This window comes from Apostichopus japonicus, chromosome 16 (assembly GCF_037975245.1).
Source record: "Apostichopus japonicus isolate 1M-3 chromosome 16, ASM3797524v1, whole genome shotgun sequence".
NCBI lineage: Eukaryota > Metazoa > Echinodermata > Holothuroidea > Aspidochirotida > Stichopodidae > Apostichopus > Apostichopus japonicus.
Window position 1 is genome coordinate 1,579,538 of NC_092576.1, and position 20,511 is coordinate 1,600,048.

Consider the following 20,511-nt stretch of genomic DNA (forward strand, 5'->3'; position numbering starts at 1 on the left):
GACATTTTATAATCATGGACATTAAAATATGAATCTAAGAGACTGACTTCGGTCAGCTTGAGGCTTTGTTAAGCTAAATGGCTTCTTCGCGAGTTCCTGCTTGCAGGAGGATCTAAAATACATACATACAATACATACAATAAGGTTTATATACTCAATATGTGCAGCATCTAAAAGTTAACAAAGATAAAGAGTTCATGCAGGTACCATTTTAAGTATTTTAAAAACTCACTCCTTTACACTTGACTCGAAATGTCCAAGTATGTTTTAAATGTCCCTTCTTTGTTATGATCACAGACAATTTATCATCACACTGGATCTCCACATCCGGCAAGGACATTTTAATCTGTTAAGGGTTAAAAAGTCATATATGTTTTCATTTTACAATTAATCGTAATTCGGATCAAAACAAGTTCTCGGATTTGAGGAGAATTGCCACTTTGTCATGTTAACTTGACACTTCATGAGGTTGCAAAACCCTGAATGTGTCTTCATATATCCCACCCTTTCTACCATAGCTTACCATCTTACAGCTGCATAATTGTTACATAAATTCAAACCAGAAAGCCAACAGACAAATTTTGTTAGAGAACAATTATGGTCAACTACACACAAGGTTCTTGTACTCAATAAGGTGAATCTACATACCGAGTAAAAAATTAAACCAAGCTATCATGTACACTGTCAAGTTCCCTTTTTGAAATATATTCTCTTTACAAAGTTTACAGACTTTGACCTCTATTGACCTCAGATGACCTTGGAGTACTACTAATTTCAAATAACATTCTTGTGTTTACCAAGCGAAATCTATATATACCAAATATGATGTTAAACCAAGCTGCACTTTTTGCGATTCCTTGTTTATATGGGGCATCACATACACACACACTCACACAGTTGTGATATCGTAATGTCATAGGTTCCTTTTGCCTCACTTTCGGCAAGGCAACCAACACGGTGACCACATGCCAGTTATTTTTTCTTGTATCCTTACATGTTCATTAGACACTTCTGCCAAGATCGATTTTCGTGTGGCACACTTTTCCGTCACACCTGCATTTGAAAGAAAATAAAAACACGACGGTCAAGCCTGCCTATAGGAAAACAGTCCACCTCAAATTCACTCGAGCATTAATAATTGTTACTTGATAGCATAAACTACCCCAAGTACTGCCATTAGGATTCATCCTTGAGCGCACCTAATTAATTGACCAGCCACCGTATGATTGTAAATACAAGTGATCTAATGGCCAGCACTACTTTCCTATATGAAGACAGATATGGCTTGACCACTGATATAGTACACTATGTTTAATCATGAATTTGTGCAGAGGAGCATTCAGTATGGCTAGCATATAAAAGAACTTTGGTAGATATTCAATCTCCCCTGTTTTTTTGCAAAAAAATGGGGACTTGGTGGTATATGCTAGAGGCAGGGAAGATCGTAAGGAAGTAGTTATCATGCTGTCTCATGCACTGATCAAAACACCTGAAGGTTTCAACTTGTTACGAGACTATGCAATAACTAAAATATCCATTTCTTTTTATTTTACTTTTCTTATTCTAAATTCACAATTCATTGCCATTTCAAAGTATATACATGTATATATACAAACAAATATACACACAGGTGTGTTTCAGACTGAGGACCCCATTGTTTTTTCCATTGTTCAAATCCACAAACCCTTACCTTAACAATACCACTGAACAATTGAATTCTTCTGAGGATGTGATTCTTTGAAATGGCATAAGAGGACTTGGAATACCTTTGTTCAAGTCCTCAGTCAGAATGCAAATCATGTGCACTTACTCACACTTTACACAGTGTCTTTACGCAGACATTTCATGTTCATGTCATGGTCCAGCAAATAAAAATAAAAAGGAGTGCAGGTTAAGATTCAACATCTAGTCCACTTTTTTTTTATATGTTCTGCAACTCTTTAGCCTATATATGAAAATGAATGTTCAAAGACTTCCTGGAAACAATCATATTCTTAATAATGCTCAGTATTACCTTTTATATTACTGAGCTTGTAACATGTATATGAACTCGTCCTGGCAGTCAAAGTATTTCTTTCTTTTTGTAACATTGTCTGTCTGACAATAAACATATTAACACTAAAACTCTTCCTACGGTCATCCTCCATACAGGTATTTTACCTTCCATTTGCTGAAGACAGTCTTCTATTTTGGGTCTCCCATAAGGATTTTTGTCCAACATTTGGATGAGTAATGTCTTGCACTCTTCTGGAAAATCTTCCAAGTGATCAAGAATAAACTTTCCATATTTTTGGTTAATATGAAGATCTGTTGGTTTTTTCATGTAAGGGAATGTTGCTTCAAATGGATGATGACCCTTGGACAAAATGTAGTACATCAGAAAGGCAGCAACCTGAAGTGTTGACGTAAATATATATTTCATAAGATCGTAGCATTTTTTGTCTCTCTTTCATCATTTGAGCATATGAGCCATGAATTTAATTACACCAACATACTTGTAATCAGCTGATGAGTCAATTGCAAAAAGTATGAAGCTCAAGAAAGGTTCTGTAAATAAAGATCTGAAAGTAATATGTTTGTACCAATAAAATAACCTGCACAAAAATATATTTAGTGTTGAATTTGCCTGGTGTACTGAAATCAAACCATCAATTTCATAATTACTTTCATTAGTCTTGATAACAGTGAAATAGCATGAGACAGTGGAGGGTAGGGGGGTGAAAATCAAAGTTATCATAACCATACACGCTGAGGACACATAACTGTGAATGTAAGGTTAAACACTTCAATAAATTTGCTCATTTTAGAATCACAAAACTGCAGTACAAAATATTCATGCAATATTATTGATTAAACTAGTAATTCACAAACGATTCATTTTTTTGAACTGAAACCAAGACAGAAATTCAATAAACGACAATCGTCAAATCACAGTTATAACTTTCAACGTTGTTCATTTCATCGTGTACGTCTGTTCACTTAAAGTTGGCTCAACGATATTCTAACAGTTCTAACAGTTATAATCCGAGTGGCCGATGGTTGCCGACTCTTCAATAAAACACTGACCTCATCATTCTGGACGAGTCCAAACCATTTTTTCTTCACATGAAAGTCTGCAGATCTATTTTCACTGTTAAGGCTTAGTATATTGACTATCTATCATCTTTATAAGAAAAGGCAAAGAATATACAAGAAAAATGGTGAAGTAAATTTCACTTGGTGTCTTACTTGGACATCTGAAGCCTTCTTGTAATTAGCTGTGTCTTCTTCTGCATCACAACATTCAGAGGCCAACCAGCACTGAGTTCCCATAGCGTTTGTGACGAGTGTAGTTTGCCCTGATAAGTTCCTGCTTATGCCAAAGTCTCCCAAAAATGCTTCTCCTTGGCCTGTAATATAGTGCAAAGACAGCAATTTAAATCAAGAAAACTAGATCCTCACAGCTTTCTCTAATGAAGTTGTAATATAAGTAGGCTACAAGTAATCTTTCCGTTAGCATAGTAAGGGGATGGGAGAAGGGGGAGGTAGGTGGGTGGCAGAAGCCACGCCACAAAAGAGTGATCAATGAAAAGTATTTAAAAATTTAATTGCTCATAGATGGATTGGAATCAACTTTGTAAATCACATTCCACCACAATATTTTACCACATGGCATTATTTATCACACTTTTATAATATGAGAATGGGACAATTCATTAAAAATGGCAATACCAGCATTTCAGATTGACCATACCCAATCAATTTACAAATGTGTTAATTGGTAAAGCTGCAGGACTCAACTTGAAGCAACGACCAACTTATCATAACTGCAATTAAAGTATGAATGCTTACTATTATGCCAAATATATGATTTCACCAAAACTTGATTCAATGTGGAATGCCAAGTAAACTACATGACTGTGGAACTTTTCAATGTTTAATCATTATAAGAAGAAAATGGTTGAACAATGTTACAAATACAAAATTATGAAAACAAATTACACATTGTTCCTCAAGGCAATTATATCAAACTTTAAGTTGTGGTTTGTCAAAGTAGAAGTACTTTGTATGGAATGAAGATTTCACACAACAAGTGATTAGGTTCAAACTTCAACAGTTCATCTCATAGAAACTGCCAGTACTACTGAAACCTCATACAACAAGCACATTTTCATTTTCACTTCAATTCCTTCATGATTTGAAATGATCTACCTTTTATGGGATTTAATATCAAACAGCACATTTGACATTTCATGGTCAAAGTTTCCATGTTATTGAATTATTAAGCCTTATAGAAAGCTAAGGGTTCACCCAACTTAACCAAGCTCCCAAACCTCCCCCCCCCCCCCCCGCCCACCAACACACACAAATCGCTCTCTATCTACATCAGTGAAGCATGCAGGAAAAGACCACCATGTGTAATAAAAATCCCTTACTTATCAAGACATTGCTTGGCTTCAAGTCACGATGAATAATACCCAAATCGTGTAAGCCCTTCAAGCCATTGAGGATGTCCAGACAAAGCTTGATCTGTTGGGGCTGTGAAAGCGATGAGCTATCGGGATTTTCGATGAGGTAGGTCAAGTCATGCTCACACAGTGGAGTGACCACATAGTAATGACGTCTATATTCCTCAATGCAGGATATCTTTAGGACATTATTCAGATCTCTGTCCTTCATCTTCTCGTACAGCTCTTTCTCTTTCTGAAGAGACTGTTTGGGCAGCTCCTTCACTGCTACATAGTCATCCTCATATTCTCCAATATAAATTAGAACATTGTGGCTGCCTTGAGCAATTATATCTTCTTCACTTTCCAAATAGCTGACTTTACCAACTTGCTCCACACATCCATCTTCCTTAGCTTTCTCTTCTAGATACTTTTCAATAAGGCCGTTCCACTTTGACTGGGGCAAAATAAAATGATTGGATATTTTTTTAAGCAACTTTCTTTGAAATGATAGCATATGGGTCAATAGTGACAAAAACTGAGTTTCTTATATATATGTCACCTATATCAGCTTTACATCAACCAATGCAAATGTTTTCAGCAGGCAATTGGAGATCTCTTCTGACCTCTTCTTAATTTACCTATAGAAACCTTCAGTGTTGTGAAATTCCATTGATGAACGTACACATAAAATCAAATATAGATAATAAGAAGTACCCCCTTCCCCAAGCAAAGTAGTGGTTGTTTGGCAGGGGTTCTAAATTTAAAAAAGGAAACAGGGAATTATTGGCTGAAGCAAATGACCAAAGAGAATCCTCACTTCTTATAACTTGAGTAATGAACAGTGTAGGCCAGTAGAGTGCTCTAGCCGAATGTCCCTATAGCCCACATCGTGAGATCAGACGCCTATATAAGTAAAAGCATAACGCTTGTTATATAGAGATCACTACCAAGTAGAGCTGAATACCGCAGTTAGGAGATAAACTTTTAATCGGGTGGTTAATGGTTCATATCTCATTCTAGCCAAAAAAAGTGGCTGGTCAAGTAAGTCTATCTGACAGACCGACTGAGCAAAACTCAATGGAAAAAATATACAGGACTTGCACAGCGTGATAAGACATTTATACAGAGCATTATGTACTTGTAAATGATGTATGGTATGGAATTTATTCCAAATGGATGTTGTCTTAATTACATTTAATCAGCAGTTACAAATTTACAAAATTAAAAGTTAGGTCTGAACTGAGGAGCTGATGTAAGTAATTTTCAAGCCTAAAAAGGAAACATTTGCCAAAAAATTTGCACACCTTAAAGGTGGATTACTTGAAAAGGGGAAAAGAAACAACCATACAACTTAGCTTTTCTTTCTTTACTTTTTGTTAAAAAATTGCCATTATCAACACTAAGCCGATGCCTACATCATTCTTTAATCAATAATCCCTACAGCTTAAGACTAACCTTCACATTGAATCTTGTAGACTTCTCCAAACAAAGTTGTTGTCTGTCAACATTCTTAATAACTTTCAGACGAGCGGCATGACGTTCCTGCCATTCTTCAAGCTCACCTTTGGAGTGGGCATATGGACATTGACAATCATTTTTACACAGGCTCCCAGTTGACCTGAACATTTTCATATAAAAGAAGTACATGAACAATTTTGCATTAACCAAAAATATTACAGGACTTTTGGTTTCTTGCCAGGTATGAGATCAATTGATGTAACACTGTTTATGTTTCAAGAATAGAACCATAGGTAAATCTACTCACTATGTACAAACCTCTGGTGACCTCAAATGACCTTTCACCACTAAAAGCAACAGGGTACCTGCACTTAATAATATAAGGTTGAATCCACTATCAAGCGTGAAGTTCATCAAAGCTTTGATTTTGAATTAATTGTTCTCAAATTGATAGACTTTGACCTCTAATGACCTCAAAACCTTTGAACTATGTAAAACAATAGGGTTTGCTTTTGTGATTGTATTTACAAAGTTTTCCGATTTTGACAGCTGCAAACACAATATAGCGTTGGGTTGTTGCAGTTTTTAAAGTGGATCTACACATCACGTATTAAGTTCATTTTAGTTTGGCTTTTAAAGTTTACAAGATTAAATTGTTTCAGACTTTCACCAGCTATGGTAACCTAAAATTAACATTGATGTTCACAGAAATAAAAATCTTCTTGTACTCAATTAGATGGATTAATGTACCCATTATGAAGTTCATATAAGCTTTGCTTTTGGAATTATAATGGTTACAATGTGTTTACAGACTTTGACCTCTATGTACCTTATTTAACCTTTGGTCTCTGCAGGAACAATAGGGCCAGCAATCAATAAGGTGGATCCTCATGCCAAGTATGAAGTGTATCCAAGCATTATTTTTGGAGGTTTGGTGTTGAAAAAGTTTTCAGACTTTGACCTGTGTTATCTCAAATGACCTTTGAGCTTTACTAAAACAATAGAGTTATTGTACTCAATAATGTGCATCCACATGCACATTTGATGTTCACCTACCATATAGTTTCTGAGTTACTTGAAACAAGGCCTCAATTACACATACACATTTGCACACATGCCATTGCTATCCCATGGTTTCAAAACAATTGTTATATCTACCTTTCAGGGTGTACAATCAGAAAATCAGATTTCTTACAAAGGAAACGCTTGAAGGGGTGGATATAACAATGCTTCTTGACTTTCTGACATAGTTTAAGGGCTACACCATTGACTTGGTATATGACACTCTGGTTCAAATTTTTATATTATCAAAAAAAAGAAATTATATGGCAAAAACACTTACAAATAATCTGGACAATACATGAACTTTCCATTTGTTATGGTCGATAGCGGTTCACGATACTTCCAAGGGCGGTCACCATCTTTGACGACTATTTTCTCTTTGTGACCAGCTGTCTGTATGTGATATGTATGTTGCTCTGCTTCCTGGAAAACTACTTTGCAATAGTCACAGAAAAATGGGCTGTCTTGGAAATCAGAGATCCTTGTATCTATGTTATAAAAAAAAAGACAGTTTTAAGACAAAAATTTTATCGAGAAAAGTCAAAGTTAATTGAAAAATATCAACATTCCAAGAAGAATGTCTTCCAACATCTCAAAACTCTGTAATGAAATGGCAAACAGAGCATTGTAGAACTAACATTTCTCTGGCTGATATGGAATGAAGCCCACACAATGGTTATCATACAATCAAAGGAAAAAAGGTTGTCATCAGTAAAGAATACAAAATTGCGATGTTTGTGAAGGTGGAAAACAAATATAAATTGCAATATTGTACAAAGTAAGACCGTGCTAGTATCAAAATGATCTAATTCGAAATTTCAAAAGTAGCTCTAATTAATTGCAAATCACTGGCAAAGGGGCTTTCAGGTTGCTTTATGGGTGCTATCCCAGGTGCATGGGAGAGGGGGGCTGAGTGTTAAAAGCACCATCATTGGGAGACAAAATTACCTCTCCCCATGTCCCCCTCCTCCTAGATGCTGCCATGGTTTCATTACCTTGTTTCTTACTCTACATGGTGTTGTTTGGAGGTGTTTTGAGAAAACAACCCATTAATCCAATTGAAATGGGTACCCCTTGTAATGTCAGCCAATTTAGGGTTTGGGAGTAATAAGAAAGATATAAATATATATATATATAACCAAGCATGGAAAGCACAGACGAGGACCATTATATCTGTTTAGAATGCTATGTTGTTGGAATGTATGAGCACTATGGTATAGTCTGCTTGGTACTTTTGAAATTATACCTAGTTATTAAAAACTTTGCAAGGGGTAAACATGTAATATTTACCTTTGAAATAAATTTCCAAGGCAGTAACAGACTGTTCATCAAGTAAAATTTTCAACTGCAGTGAGGTCGATTCCTCCTCTACACACATGACATCAAAAAAGATTTCCTGAAGTACTCCTGCAAGCACTCCATTCCAAACATCTATTTGAAGTTCATGGAGGTAATCAAGCGAGGATATTCTGAGATGGAGCTGAAGTTGATCACCGGATATCTCAACAAGATCACCATTATACAGTTTTATGAACAAAATCACAAGTTCACTGAGATGGTCTTGATACTCTGATGATTCCTGCCAAATCTTCTGCTTTAGGAATTCCAACTGTTGTGAGCATCTTTGCTGTACATTGCTAGCTGCTATTGTGTCATCAATCCATACTGTCAAAACTAAGAAATAAGTGAAGGTCATTAACAAACTAACCAGAAAGTTAGTTGGCGTTGTGAAAACTTGCAATTTGATCAATATCCTCCATAACTATCTGACCTATGTAGAGCAAGTGAAGTGAAATTTGTCCAAGAATTAAGTGAGATCAAGAAGAGATCAGAGATTTCCAGCTATAATCAGTAGCATTCACTTGTGGGCATCAACCATTCAATCCACTGGTAAGGATTTTACAATAAAGAATTTTTATTCTAAAATGTCTCAATGTCCAGAAAAACAGTCTTCCTATGTAAAATATGGAAAGATAGATGTATGAGCAATGGACATTTTCTTTTACCAATTTTTGAGCTAGCAAATCAGCTCTACCACCAATCATTCCTTTGACAATTGCTATTAAAGAATGAGAGTTGCATCACATCATTTACACACTGTGAAATATTTTCACAACGTACTGCCAAAGTCAAAGTTATGTAGTATAAATCACAGAGAATAAGGCCAATTTGAGACCATTTGATATAACCTGTTGACCTCATGATGATACCTAGAGTGTGAAACTGATAATGGCCACTTGAGTGTGGTTTAAAACACCCAATATAATTGAGGGTATCAACTCTTTGTAGCAGATTTCATTTCCTGGATGACTGTATGTATTGTCGAAGACATATTTTAAAGAGCCCTTCACAAATCTACACTGAACTGAAAGTGATTAATTGTAGCTTTAATTTTTAGTTCTCATGTTTTTCTGACGTTTTCAATGTTTTCAGACGTTTAGACCTGCAAACCTCATGTAACCTACGACATTCAAACAGCAATCACTCACCAAGCTGGATCTACATACCAAGTATGAAGTTCAACAAATATGTACATGACGTCAAGCCTGCCATTGGAAAAACAGTCCTCCTCAATTCACTCAAGCATTGATAATTTGTTACTTGATAGCATAAACTACCCCAAATACTGCCATTAGGATTTTTCTTTGAGCGCACCAATTAATTGACCAGCCACCATATGATTGTAAATACAAGTGCTATAATGGCCAGCACTACTTTCCTGTGTGATACACAAATTTGGCTTGACCACTGAAATATTTCACTGTGTTTAATCATGAATTTGTGCAGAGGAGCGTTCAGTATAGCTAGCATTTCCTACTCAGGTACATATTCAAGCTCCTATTTTGACCAAAACCATGGGACTCAGGTGGCATTTGCTATAGGCAGGGAAGATCGTAATGTACTTTATGAGTTATTTGTTTATACGTTTTCAGATTTTCACCTCTTTTGACCTCAAATACATTTGACAAATGAATAGGGTACTTGTACTCAATATGACAGATTCTCATATCATGTTTGAATTTGATGCACATATTTCTAGTTACCCTGTGTGCACACACACGCCATCACCATCGCATAGATTCCTTTAGCATCCGGCAGGGAATAAATGAAATGAACAAAGTATAGTATGAAATTTTTCCTGCAAGGTAATTAGCACATAAAATATTGAAGAACTCAGATTCCCCATGTGTGACATGGTTAATTCGCAGAAGACATGGCAAAGGTCCTACCTGTCCTGCATAAGATTTGTGAGAGGAGTCCTACTTGTCGTGCATAAATTTGGTATGCAATATACATTTTGAGTAGTCAAATGAGAACTTAATTTCAGAATACATATAAAAAATGTGTTCCTTCAATTTCATCTGCCTTTCGCAAGCAGTTGTTTTCTTTTCAGATATATTTCCATATTGTTTTCTTAAAAGCCAACTAACATTACCCCTATCAACATAATGGACTAACCTACAAAGCTTCAAAGTACATGGACTATTGTATAGGGGGTTTAACAATTTCTGTGTTGAACACGAAATATTTTAACATTTAAAGACCTGTGAACTATATATTATCAACATTTACTAATTTAATGTATAGTGCGTCCACTTGCAATTTGAATTGTTCCTTTGATATTTTTGTTGTACCTGTTTAATGTTTCTTGCTATCATTGACACACAGTGCAGACCCTTCGATTTCAGTAATACAAACATCTCATACAAATGATGGTCTAGTCCTCGCTGACCAAAGGATTTGTACCAATGAAGTCTTTGGCTTTGAGTACAGCATTTCTGTATGTTGCCATGTCAGACATATGTAACTGTAATAGTAATTACCGACTTTGTGATCACATTAAAGTAATTGCAGACTTAAATCCGCACTCCCCTCCCCCACCCCCCACAAATTTGCAAGGTCGGTAAGAATGATTCCACAGTTTTACCTTTTAGGAACCAACAATGACTTGGTAGTGGAAGTTACAAACTAGAATGTGCTTCAAATCACCTTCCTAATTTACAATGTGGTCAAATTTCATTACTACTCAAAAACACTATGGACTTATTCACACACAAAAAATGCTAAATGTCTGTCACATTCTTTTCAAACCGATGTTTTTGTGACTTGAAGTGCACTAGCAGTGTGGACGCTATGCTATATAGCTAGTCCAATCATTGTGATTGGTGCTCGAGCCTCTTTATGTTGAAAGATGTAGAGATGTGTATACACTGCATGGATGTAAGAAGGCGTTTTCAACGTTCATCAGTCCACTTGTTACATAATCACAGTTGAATATCAAATCAATTCCTTTCGCTTTATTTCCTGTGCTGCAATATATGAGCTGAAAGGGAGAGAAACATCTTCTGTAGCTCCTGTTGTTTCATCATAGAGACTTAAAAATTCAACTCGCCATTTCACTACTAATTGTGGCGTGTTAGCTCAGTGGTTAACACCAGTGCCTTTCAATCATAAGGTCCCCGGTTCGAGTCACTCCCAGATTAATGTATGTCGTCCAGTTACAGAGTTGTTGACAGTTAACAATTCATAATCATGGACGTTAAATATGAATGTGAGAGACTGACTTAGGTCAGCTTGCGGCTTTGATAAGCCAATGAGGCTTCTTTGCGAGTTCCTGCTTGCAGGAGGATCTAATATACATACATATATACATACATACATACTAAGACTTTCTTTGGGGTTTTTTTTGTGAACTTGTTTTACATTCTGACTGAGGACAGCATTCTCAGAAGACCTCAGACATCATGTGAAAGGTGTTCTATGTCCACAGAAGAATTTTGTTGTTGAGGGTATTATTAAGGTTAAGGTACATGGATTTCAACAATGAAAAAGGCAATGGGGTCCCAAGTCTGAATGCACCTGTTTGTAAATGTGTAGGCCTCACAAGAGGTGATGTGGGAATTATTCCCATCTCCAGTTGTCAAACAAAAGAGAACAATAGTCATCAGTTATACAGACAAAGCAATAGAATAAAGGGGAAATATCATGGGTTGTGTGGCTAATACAATAGAAATACAACTGTGTGTATGTGTGGTGTTTTGGCTTGCACAAACAATATTTGATGTACTCAAAAGTACATGGAGGATGACTTTCATATTGGTAGGTATTGTAATTGGTGAAGGTCAAAGGGAATTTGAGGTCAACAAAGGTCAAAGTTTGAAATCCTTGTTAATGCTCTAACAAAGTGAAGCTCCTACTTGGTATGTAGATTCCCCTGGTACAAGAACCCTGTTGTCATTGGTGGAAGACAAAATTCACTTCAGGTCAATGTAGGTCAAAGCCTGAACACCTAGTATAGCTTGCATAAACTTCACATGGTATGTAGATCCACAATAAAGAGTACAAGCACCCTATTGAAATTAGTAGAGGTTGATTGTCACTTGATGTCAACAGAGTTTAAAGTCTATAAATCTTGTAAACAATGGAATCACAATTAACACAAAAAGTACAGCTGGAATAAACATCTGACATGGTCTGTGGATGCAACTTATTGCATTCAAGATCTCTTTTGTTTTCTATGGAGGTTAAAGGTCATATGAAGTCATCATAAGTCAAAGTCGGAAACTTTGTAGATATGACAACCTTATTAAGTGCAGTTTGCATTCAATGTTCTTGTTTCAAATTTGGCATTTAGAAATCACTAAGCATGTTCCTTTTGTAACACATCAAACTTACTTTTGCTCTTTATTCCTGTTAGTTGATAATTATCCTAAACGCTAATTAATGTAGCGATAAACATACCTCAGTCTACAATTTTACATACAGAATTCAAATATATGAAAGGGTTAAGGAAACATAGAACTGAACAGCAAAGAGAAGGACATACCTACAAGTGGTAGTTCACTTTCCTGTTCACAACAGGCTATTGGTTGTCTCGGTTGTTGTACATCCAATTTCTCAGGGAATGGATGTATTCCAAATGTTATACCAACTGTGGGCTATAAAGAAACAAGAAAAGGACAAAAAAGCAGTTAAACATATGCCATAAAAAATATCACAAGTCAAAAAATATTACAACAACTATCACATTTGTGCTTCTCTTCTAAGTAAATTATGAATGCTGTAATGTTTATTTACATCATTAACCTTGATTTATTATAGAAACAAGTCACATCAATGCCCTTTACCCTCCACCCCTCCCCTCCCCACACCATCAACCCCCACCCCAACTTTCCCTCTCTCCAAATAAAGTCATAGTGATTACAGACATATCCTTCCGAATCGTAGAGAATCCTTATCCTTATTATCCCAATTTTTGGCACGATGCGAACCTTTTAACGTTCGAAAGGTCGGGTATGGCACTTTCTTTGTTCAGAGTCACTATCCTTCAAAGCTTTTTCACAGAAAGTCAACAGGGTCGGGCTATACTTGTAAACTGTAAAGATCTGAGAGAATGGATCGAGAGTGGCCGGTAAAATGGTAAAAACTCAACTTGTAAGCAACCATTGTCAGCTGTGTAGTCCCCAAATTCCTAGCCATCTTTCAATGCATTCTTCACTCATCTGTATTTGTCTCGTTGTTATCTCTTTCTTCCCCCCCCCTCTCTTTACAGTTTCCTTCTATCCTATCCCTTTCTAGTCTATACTATTATATCTTTGGTGAAATTTAAGCATTTTCATTTTATGTTTATTTTATGGTGTCTACCTTTGCTTTCTGGCATCCTTTGTCCCTTATAGTATGTTATTTTTCTTCTGACTACTTTGTGTTATATCTTTTCTTTTGACTACTTTGTGTTATATCTTTTCTTTCTGTACGATAATGTGAGCTGTAATATCTATGAACTATTTTGGATTGTTACAGGTTTGAGCATGAGTGAACCTTGTTTCACATTCCAGCATGTATTGTGCCAGTTCTGATGATAACTTTAAAATATTGAATGATGCGCATACTATAGGCATGGAGTTCATTTAGCTATATATACTTACAATTACCAACTCATGGGTAATTTCCAGTTTCTAATTTTAAATTTATTGCACATCAAGTTATGCAGCAATGTTTTCTATCATGTGAGAATTGCCATTTGAGAAATTCCAGGTTGCTTTATAAACTTTTTCGGGTGTATAGTTCTGTACTATGTACAATTTAGATAAGAGTTGGTTCTTTGCACTTTACTGTTTGTGTGAATAAAGTGATTTATTGCAGTACAAAGTTCAAATTGGATATCACTCAGTACATAAAAATGTGTTTATTTTGTCAGAAGGTACACCATGCAGTATCAAACCATGTTTATACTGATTGTATGCATAAACATAAGGCAGAAAGAACAGTAACACCTGATAACATAAGTACCCAACTATGAATCTCTTGAAACATGAAAAAATAAGAAGATGTGCCAATTGAAAAATGCAGGACAGAATTCATGTTGTGCACTCTCTATCAAATGAAGACTCTAAAACCATATCTACCTCTCCCCCCCCCCCAACCCACCCACAAGTCAATTCCAGACTCCCCACACTTATTTCCACTAATGTATAAATGTTAAGAAGTCATGATTTCAGGAGAAATGGATGTGGCTATAAACATTTTCCTGTAGAATCCGCTATCAGCTACCAGCTATCAGAATTCCTTCCATTATATCAGACCAGAGTACTGTACTGTGTATGGTGATCAAGTATCAATTCATGCATGCCGGACTCCTCAGGAAGCAAAGTGATTTACGACATGTTTGGTAATGAGTAAGCTACAGTATCTGCCAAAAAAAATCTGTTTCTTGCCAAGCAAGTACACACACATGGTAACTATTTAGTTCAAACAATTCATGAATTAATTTACACATTTGAAGTATAGGAAAACATTGCACTTTTTAATATCATTCAGTCTGTGATGTTTGCATCCAAAACAAGGCATGTCCACGTCTATGCTATGAAAAACTTTACTTCTCAAACGATGGAAATAACCTTGTTCCATTTCCTATGGAAAAGTTCTAGAATTCATCACTTGATAAGCACAACATAATAAATACTGGGAAATAAGTCAACACTCAACACCCCCTCCCTAATAAAGTAGAACGGTAAATGATTTATAATGAGGTACATGTTTTGAGATGACATCAAAATGTTTGCTTCCATTTGAACATGATGAACGAATTATCAAGATTATCTTTCCTTTTCTTCCTTTTTTACTCTGTAGCATATTTTGGAGCAATGCTGACAATGTTTCTTACAACAGAAGCAATTTATAATTACATCACTCTGGTCAGGTGGAGGTTTAGTCCTCTGGGGTGAAAGACTAATCGTACTTCTTCCAGGATTTGCTTCATGACTAGAGAAAAAACACATTTGTTGGCAGAAATGAGCTTGTGAGACATAGAGAAAGCATAGACACTTTATGACACATGTGTACTGCAGTGCTCAAGTGCTGTGAGTACATTTATACCGAAGATTGCATGGTTTGATCAGTTTTAACAGCTAAATCCTCAGAAGAGACATTTGGAGTTGCAGAATGTGCTAACCCCAAACTTCAATGTGTGGGTTCAATTTTACTTTCAATTAGAGTACTTTATGACTAAATGCTACAGTAATAATGTAGCAACTACAACTCTTGATGCAGTTTCACTATTTTCAAGATAAGTGAACACATTCATGAAAATCATGACCTACTGTATACAACATGGATAGCAAGAAACAAAACAACAAGCCTCATTTTAATACAACAATAGAAAGATCATAATTGTTGTTAGTAATTAAAATAAATGTAGCATTTTCACATTAATTGTTAACATATATGTTATAATAATACAATCATAAGAATTATCGCAATGAAATATCAGACCTTGCACTGTGGTCAGTTTGAACTCCTGTGGCAATTCCTCCTGCATGCAAAGAGAAGATGTAAGGATGAAAAGACTCATGATCTTTACATAAAAATGAAAGAAAGAGTCACCTTCTACGTCATCTTTGTATCTCACTGTGTAGTTACTGTTTACAGCAGAACATTAAGTAAGCCATCTTCGTACCCCACACAAATATGTGAAATGATAAGCAATGATTTACATAGCATGGCACACCCTACCATCCAAACAAAACATTTATGAAATAAATGTGGTGAAATGATTGGAAAAACCTGAATGAATGGAGAAACTCAAGTTCAGAACTGAGCAAGCCTGTACTGCCAGCAGTAGTCTGTCTACCTATCACTATAGCTGGCAGTACAATAGCTCACCTGCATACTGCAGGAAATGCCCTATTTATGAAGTGACAATTAACCCAGCACATACAGTGTTGCCAAGACTTCCATGTATGTGTAGGAATGACAAGTTTTGTGGCAGCTGTAACACAAATGTTATGTTTGATTGTGCTTAAAAGTGCCTAAATTCTCTGCCTTAACCCATATCATGTTTGGCCGTCTATTTGTTTCTAAAGTTGATACGCCATGAAATAATACTTAGACCTGTGAGAATTGAAGTAGCTTAATGATTACAATAGGACACTATGCTCTACCTTATAGGCTCAATGGTAAAACCATTCTTTCTGTGTGTATATCATTTGCCTTTGTCATTGACCTCCATTTCATAAACAAAAGTCTGTTCAAAGTATCTCTTTCGAGATCCTGCTAATAGGAATCACAAATGACTTCGAGTTGGTTAGAATCATGTTTGATCTCCAGAGTAAGGTAAATATGTCATCAAAACAGAACTAGTATTGTTCGATACAATATATATATATATATATATATATATATATATATATATATATATATATATAATATATGAATGTGTAGCAAGTGGTATGACAGATACTTACCAGACAGATATCTCAATTTGAATTTTTCTGCTATTTTGGCAGCGTATACACAGCTGATGAAATCTAATCCCTCGATTAAGTTGTCTACATTTTCCTTTGAAATCTTACATCTCTTCTCAAGTTCAAGAAGTAATGCTAAAGAGGGTGTGGGTTTCCTCTTGATCTCGTCCAGGGTTCCACGCGGCAGGTTAAACACTGTTGCTAACTTCTCTACATCACTGTCATCTAGGTTATCACAGAGATCTACTTTTAAGCAACCATAGGGGGACAAATTCCATTTGGTACTGTGAAGAGCGGTGCAGAATAGAAAAAAAAAATAGCAAAACCATCAATTCACAATTGGGTGCAATAATCTGAAAATTTTGAAGATGGAATGGACAGGTTATAAATTAATACAGGTGCGTTTAATTCCAGTTCGCAAAATGGTGAAGTGGCCGTCTGTCATGGTATAATGCATTTCAACTTCATTCATGTTTTGCTACTCACTTGAGATCATAGAGAATCATTAAATATTCATTGGCCTCAACATAAGGCAGCATGAATAATTTTATTAGATTCACTTAATAAACCACTCATGATTGAAGTCATACATTTATACATGCAGGATTTACAAATTTCATCCTCCAGCAAAATGGCATTTTCTCTCAATATGGTGAGACTCAGTATGATCTACCAACATTAAGTGCACATTTTGACATGTTAACAAAGTGTAAAAGTATAAGTTGGCCTGACGTTTCGATCCTAGCAGGATCTTCTTCAGAGGCTAAATGACAAGTTACAGTAACAGAAGGGACAAAACACGCACAGAAAACAGACAAGTTAATGAGCACTGCATGTGAACACAATGAGATACATGAAAGGGGATTAGTTTACTTTTACACATTCTATTACACAGACTCTCTAGTGGATAAGCAGTTTGCTAACAGTTTTATTTTATTTTGATGTTTACAAAGTATCAGTCTTGGGACCTAAATGCTGACCTTGAATTACCTTTGACCTCAACTACAAATACTGTATACAGGTATGTCAAGTATTAAATCCAACCCTATTTTTTGTTGATATTGATGTTTAACAAATTGCCATATCAATTGTAAACAGACTGCTGACACCAAATGAGATTCAGTGTCTACCAAAAACTATAAAAGTTGGTAATCCATGGGACAACCATGATCCACACACTTGTGATCCATTAATATTTTGTTTTTGAGAGAGAAATTATCTTTAGGCATTTCACATTTAGACCTCAAACGACCCATAATCGACAAGAACCGATAACAAGTCCCTTCTGGAAACATCCGTATACAACCAGGCATCATGATCTCATAATACCATGTTTTGTATTTAGCTGTTGAACTCTAAACAACACTTTTTGGTCACTGATTTGATGTAAATGGCTGTCAGTTTGTTTGTCTCTTGATTATATATCCAAGGCAATAACATTGTCCACCCAAAGATATTCTGTGCTTATTTTGGCTGAGCTTTGTGAATCTTACAAGCAGCTGTCCCATATAGCATATATGCATCATAAACTTCGAGCATGTTGGAACTTGGTATCTTTCAAACATTCACTGCTCGAAGATGTAGGAATGGGTTGGGAGAAATGCTCCCTAACGATGCATTCCATGAGGGTGCTTAATCATTCAGCTGGATCCTTTGTAGTAGCAACAGGTGTTATATTATAAACATGCACCCTGATATACAAATATATACAATTGCAAATTAGACCGAAAGTTAGCACAGTTTATACTTTCAATAAGGCTCATCATTACAATTGCCTTCAGACTCAAACCATTACTCCAGACAAGAAAAGACATATTTTGCATTTCATGTGTACCTTATAATATATGTATTATTGACATTCTGAAGAAAAAGTATTGACATTTGGATCAATAAGTTCTTGAAACTTAACAATATTCCATCTGGGCCGCCATATATTCACAAATCTGAAATTCTTCCGTTGACAACATCAAAACTCAGCAGTTATCTAGCCCTCATTTTCGGGAAGCTTCGTACAATGTGAAACTGCTGTTATTCGATCTAGGTACTGTAACAAGATAACAAATGCAATCACATAATGTTGACTTGATTATTGATGAATACCATATATATATACATACCTAGATGCTGAACCCTGTCTAGATATTTGCCTCGATGGTGCAGCCATCTTCATGTGATGACATCACAGTACATCATACTGACAGAAAATGAAGAATACAACATCTGAGGTTTTAGAGAACTACTGTTACAAACAATGTAAAGAGTTTTTAAAGCAAAATGTACCAAAAATTAAGTTGAATTGATTGATTGATTTGAATGTACATATATGTATACTGTACTTCGTCCATGCCAGTCCACCACTGTGACATATACAGTAACTGTATGAGGTCATCAGTACTGACTATTGCCCCAAATGATGCTAGAAAGTAAAATAGTCTAGTCTTTTATGTAACCTTCAATCATCATTAAAACCCATTTTGACCTCCCCTGTATATGTACCACATTTGAAGACACCTTTGAAGAACAGAATTATAGTTTTATGTGAAAAAGTTATGACTTATTTCATTTTTGATTAATGCATAATCCAGCACTTGTTTGGAACTAGTCCTATCATGTAAAGTACACCATAGCACTGCTGACCAACAATAATAATGACCATACAGTTCCAACACATGTTGGCCAAAATTTCATTTAGACAGCAGGGAATGACAAGGTAACTGCAGGCATCAGAATGGTTCCAATCCAGGAAACACAGGTAAAAGTAAGAAAAAAACTTATGTAGCCTAGCCTATATATGGAATTAAAATTTCAGAATTGAATCATATCAATTTCTAAAAATACATTCCCATTGACCCAACCTTTTATACTTTTATATCTTTTTGGCTTGTTAGTGAATTACTATAGTCAAACTTGAAAATGTTAGTCAATCTTTTATTTGCATTCAAACACAAAAACCTGAAATAGAAAAGGAAAATCCCAATGACTTACAAACTATGATGTATGTATGCGTGTACGTATGTGTATGTATGTATTGTAGGTCCTCCTGCCATCAGAAACTCGCAAAGAAGCCTCATTGGCTTATCAAAGCCGCAAGCTGATCGAAGTCAGTCTCTTTTTTAGATTCATATTTAACGACTTCATATGACTTCATATTTAATGACTTCATATTTTCATTGTCTGGAAAAGATGGGCTTTTTTGTAAGCAAATAACTGTGAACCAAAAGTCAGTTGCTTGTCAGGTCAGTATTTGACAGGTTGTATAATATTAATTAGGGAGGATGCCGTAAGTTGTGTGGTGAATTTTCCACGACGGTCTGGACAATTAACATTAACAATTTACGTTAGGCTAGGCCTACTGAAAGTGACAATGCACTGATAATGTTACCTGTGTACGTCTGTCAGAAAGAGGTCGGAGATCGAAAACGTTTGGGTCGTAAGAACCTTCAACATGAGTTGTAACTTCTATAGATCGAACAAAATGTCGCACAGCTTTACATACCAAGAACTATGAACACGAAACACGATATTCATCCACGATGAAGTGAGAGAATCAGGATAGATACACCAGTTCTTCGTTGTGCTTTCGAGTTCGCCGTCTACCGCCTTACCACATACAGCAATACATGACAATTATGGACTTTCACGCCCCTGAATATATTTATTACGCAAACATTGACTTCCCGTTTTGGCAATCCTGGAAAACCCCAGTTGCAACATTGAATTATGATGTGCGCATGCGCACCTAACTTAATATTAGTACTTGCTTAAAACAGAGCCATGGAAACCGGGAACAGGGAGCGCTTTACCCCCTCCTAGGTCGA

General features: G+C 35.9%; 1 protein-coding gene across 2 annotated transcripts in view; it reads right to left on the bottom strand.

The window, feature by feature from the left end:
- LOC139982060 (3'-5' exoribonuclease HELZ2-like) overlaps positions 1-20,294 on the bottom strand; it is a 51,423-nt gene extending 31,129 nt beyond the window's left edge. Inside the window, exons 1-14 of one of the 2 annotated variants that reach the window (XM_071994573.1) lie at positions 20,190-20,294; positions 18,811-18,887; positions 16,694-16,977; positions 15,723-15,762; positions 15,137-15,212; positions 12,778-12,889; positions 8,241-8,624; positions 7,231-7,438; positions 5,886-6,048; positions 4,416-4,884; positions 3,229-3,389; positions 2,161-2,392; positions 995-1,053; positions 233-346 (exon numbers count right to left, since the gene is read on the bottom strand). In XM_071994573.1, coding sequence (XP_071850674.1) covers positions 233-346; positions 995-1,053; positions 2,161-2,392; positions 3,229-3,389; positions 4,416-4,884; positions 5,886-6,048; positions 7,231-7,438; positions 8,241-8,624; positions 12,778-12,889; positions 15,137-15,212; positions 15,723-15,762; positions 16,694-16,977; positions 18,811-18,863 — 2,355 coding nt within the window. In that variant the 5' untranslated portion in view covers positions 18,864-18,887; positions 20,190-20,294. Of the gene's footprint in view, positions 1-232; positions 347-994; positions 1,054-2,160; positions 2,393-3,228; positions 3,390-4,415; positions 4,885-5,885; positions 6,049-7,230; positions 7,439-8,240; positions 8,625-12,777; positions 12,890-15,136; positions 15,213-15,722; positions 15,763-16,693; positions 16,978-18,810; positions 18,888-20,075 lie in introns of both variants that reach the window. The other variant, XM_071994572.1, reaches the window with a different exon arrangement.
- Positions 20,295-20,511: the final 217 nt, after the last annotated feature.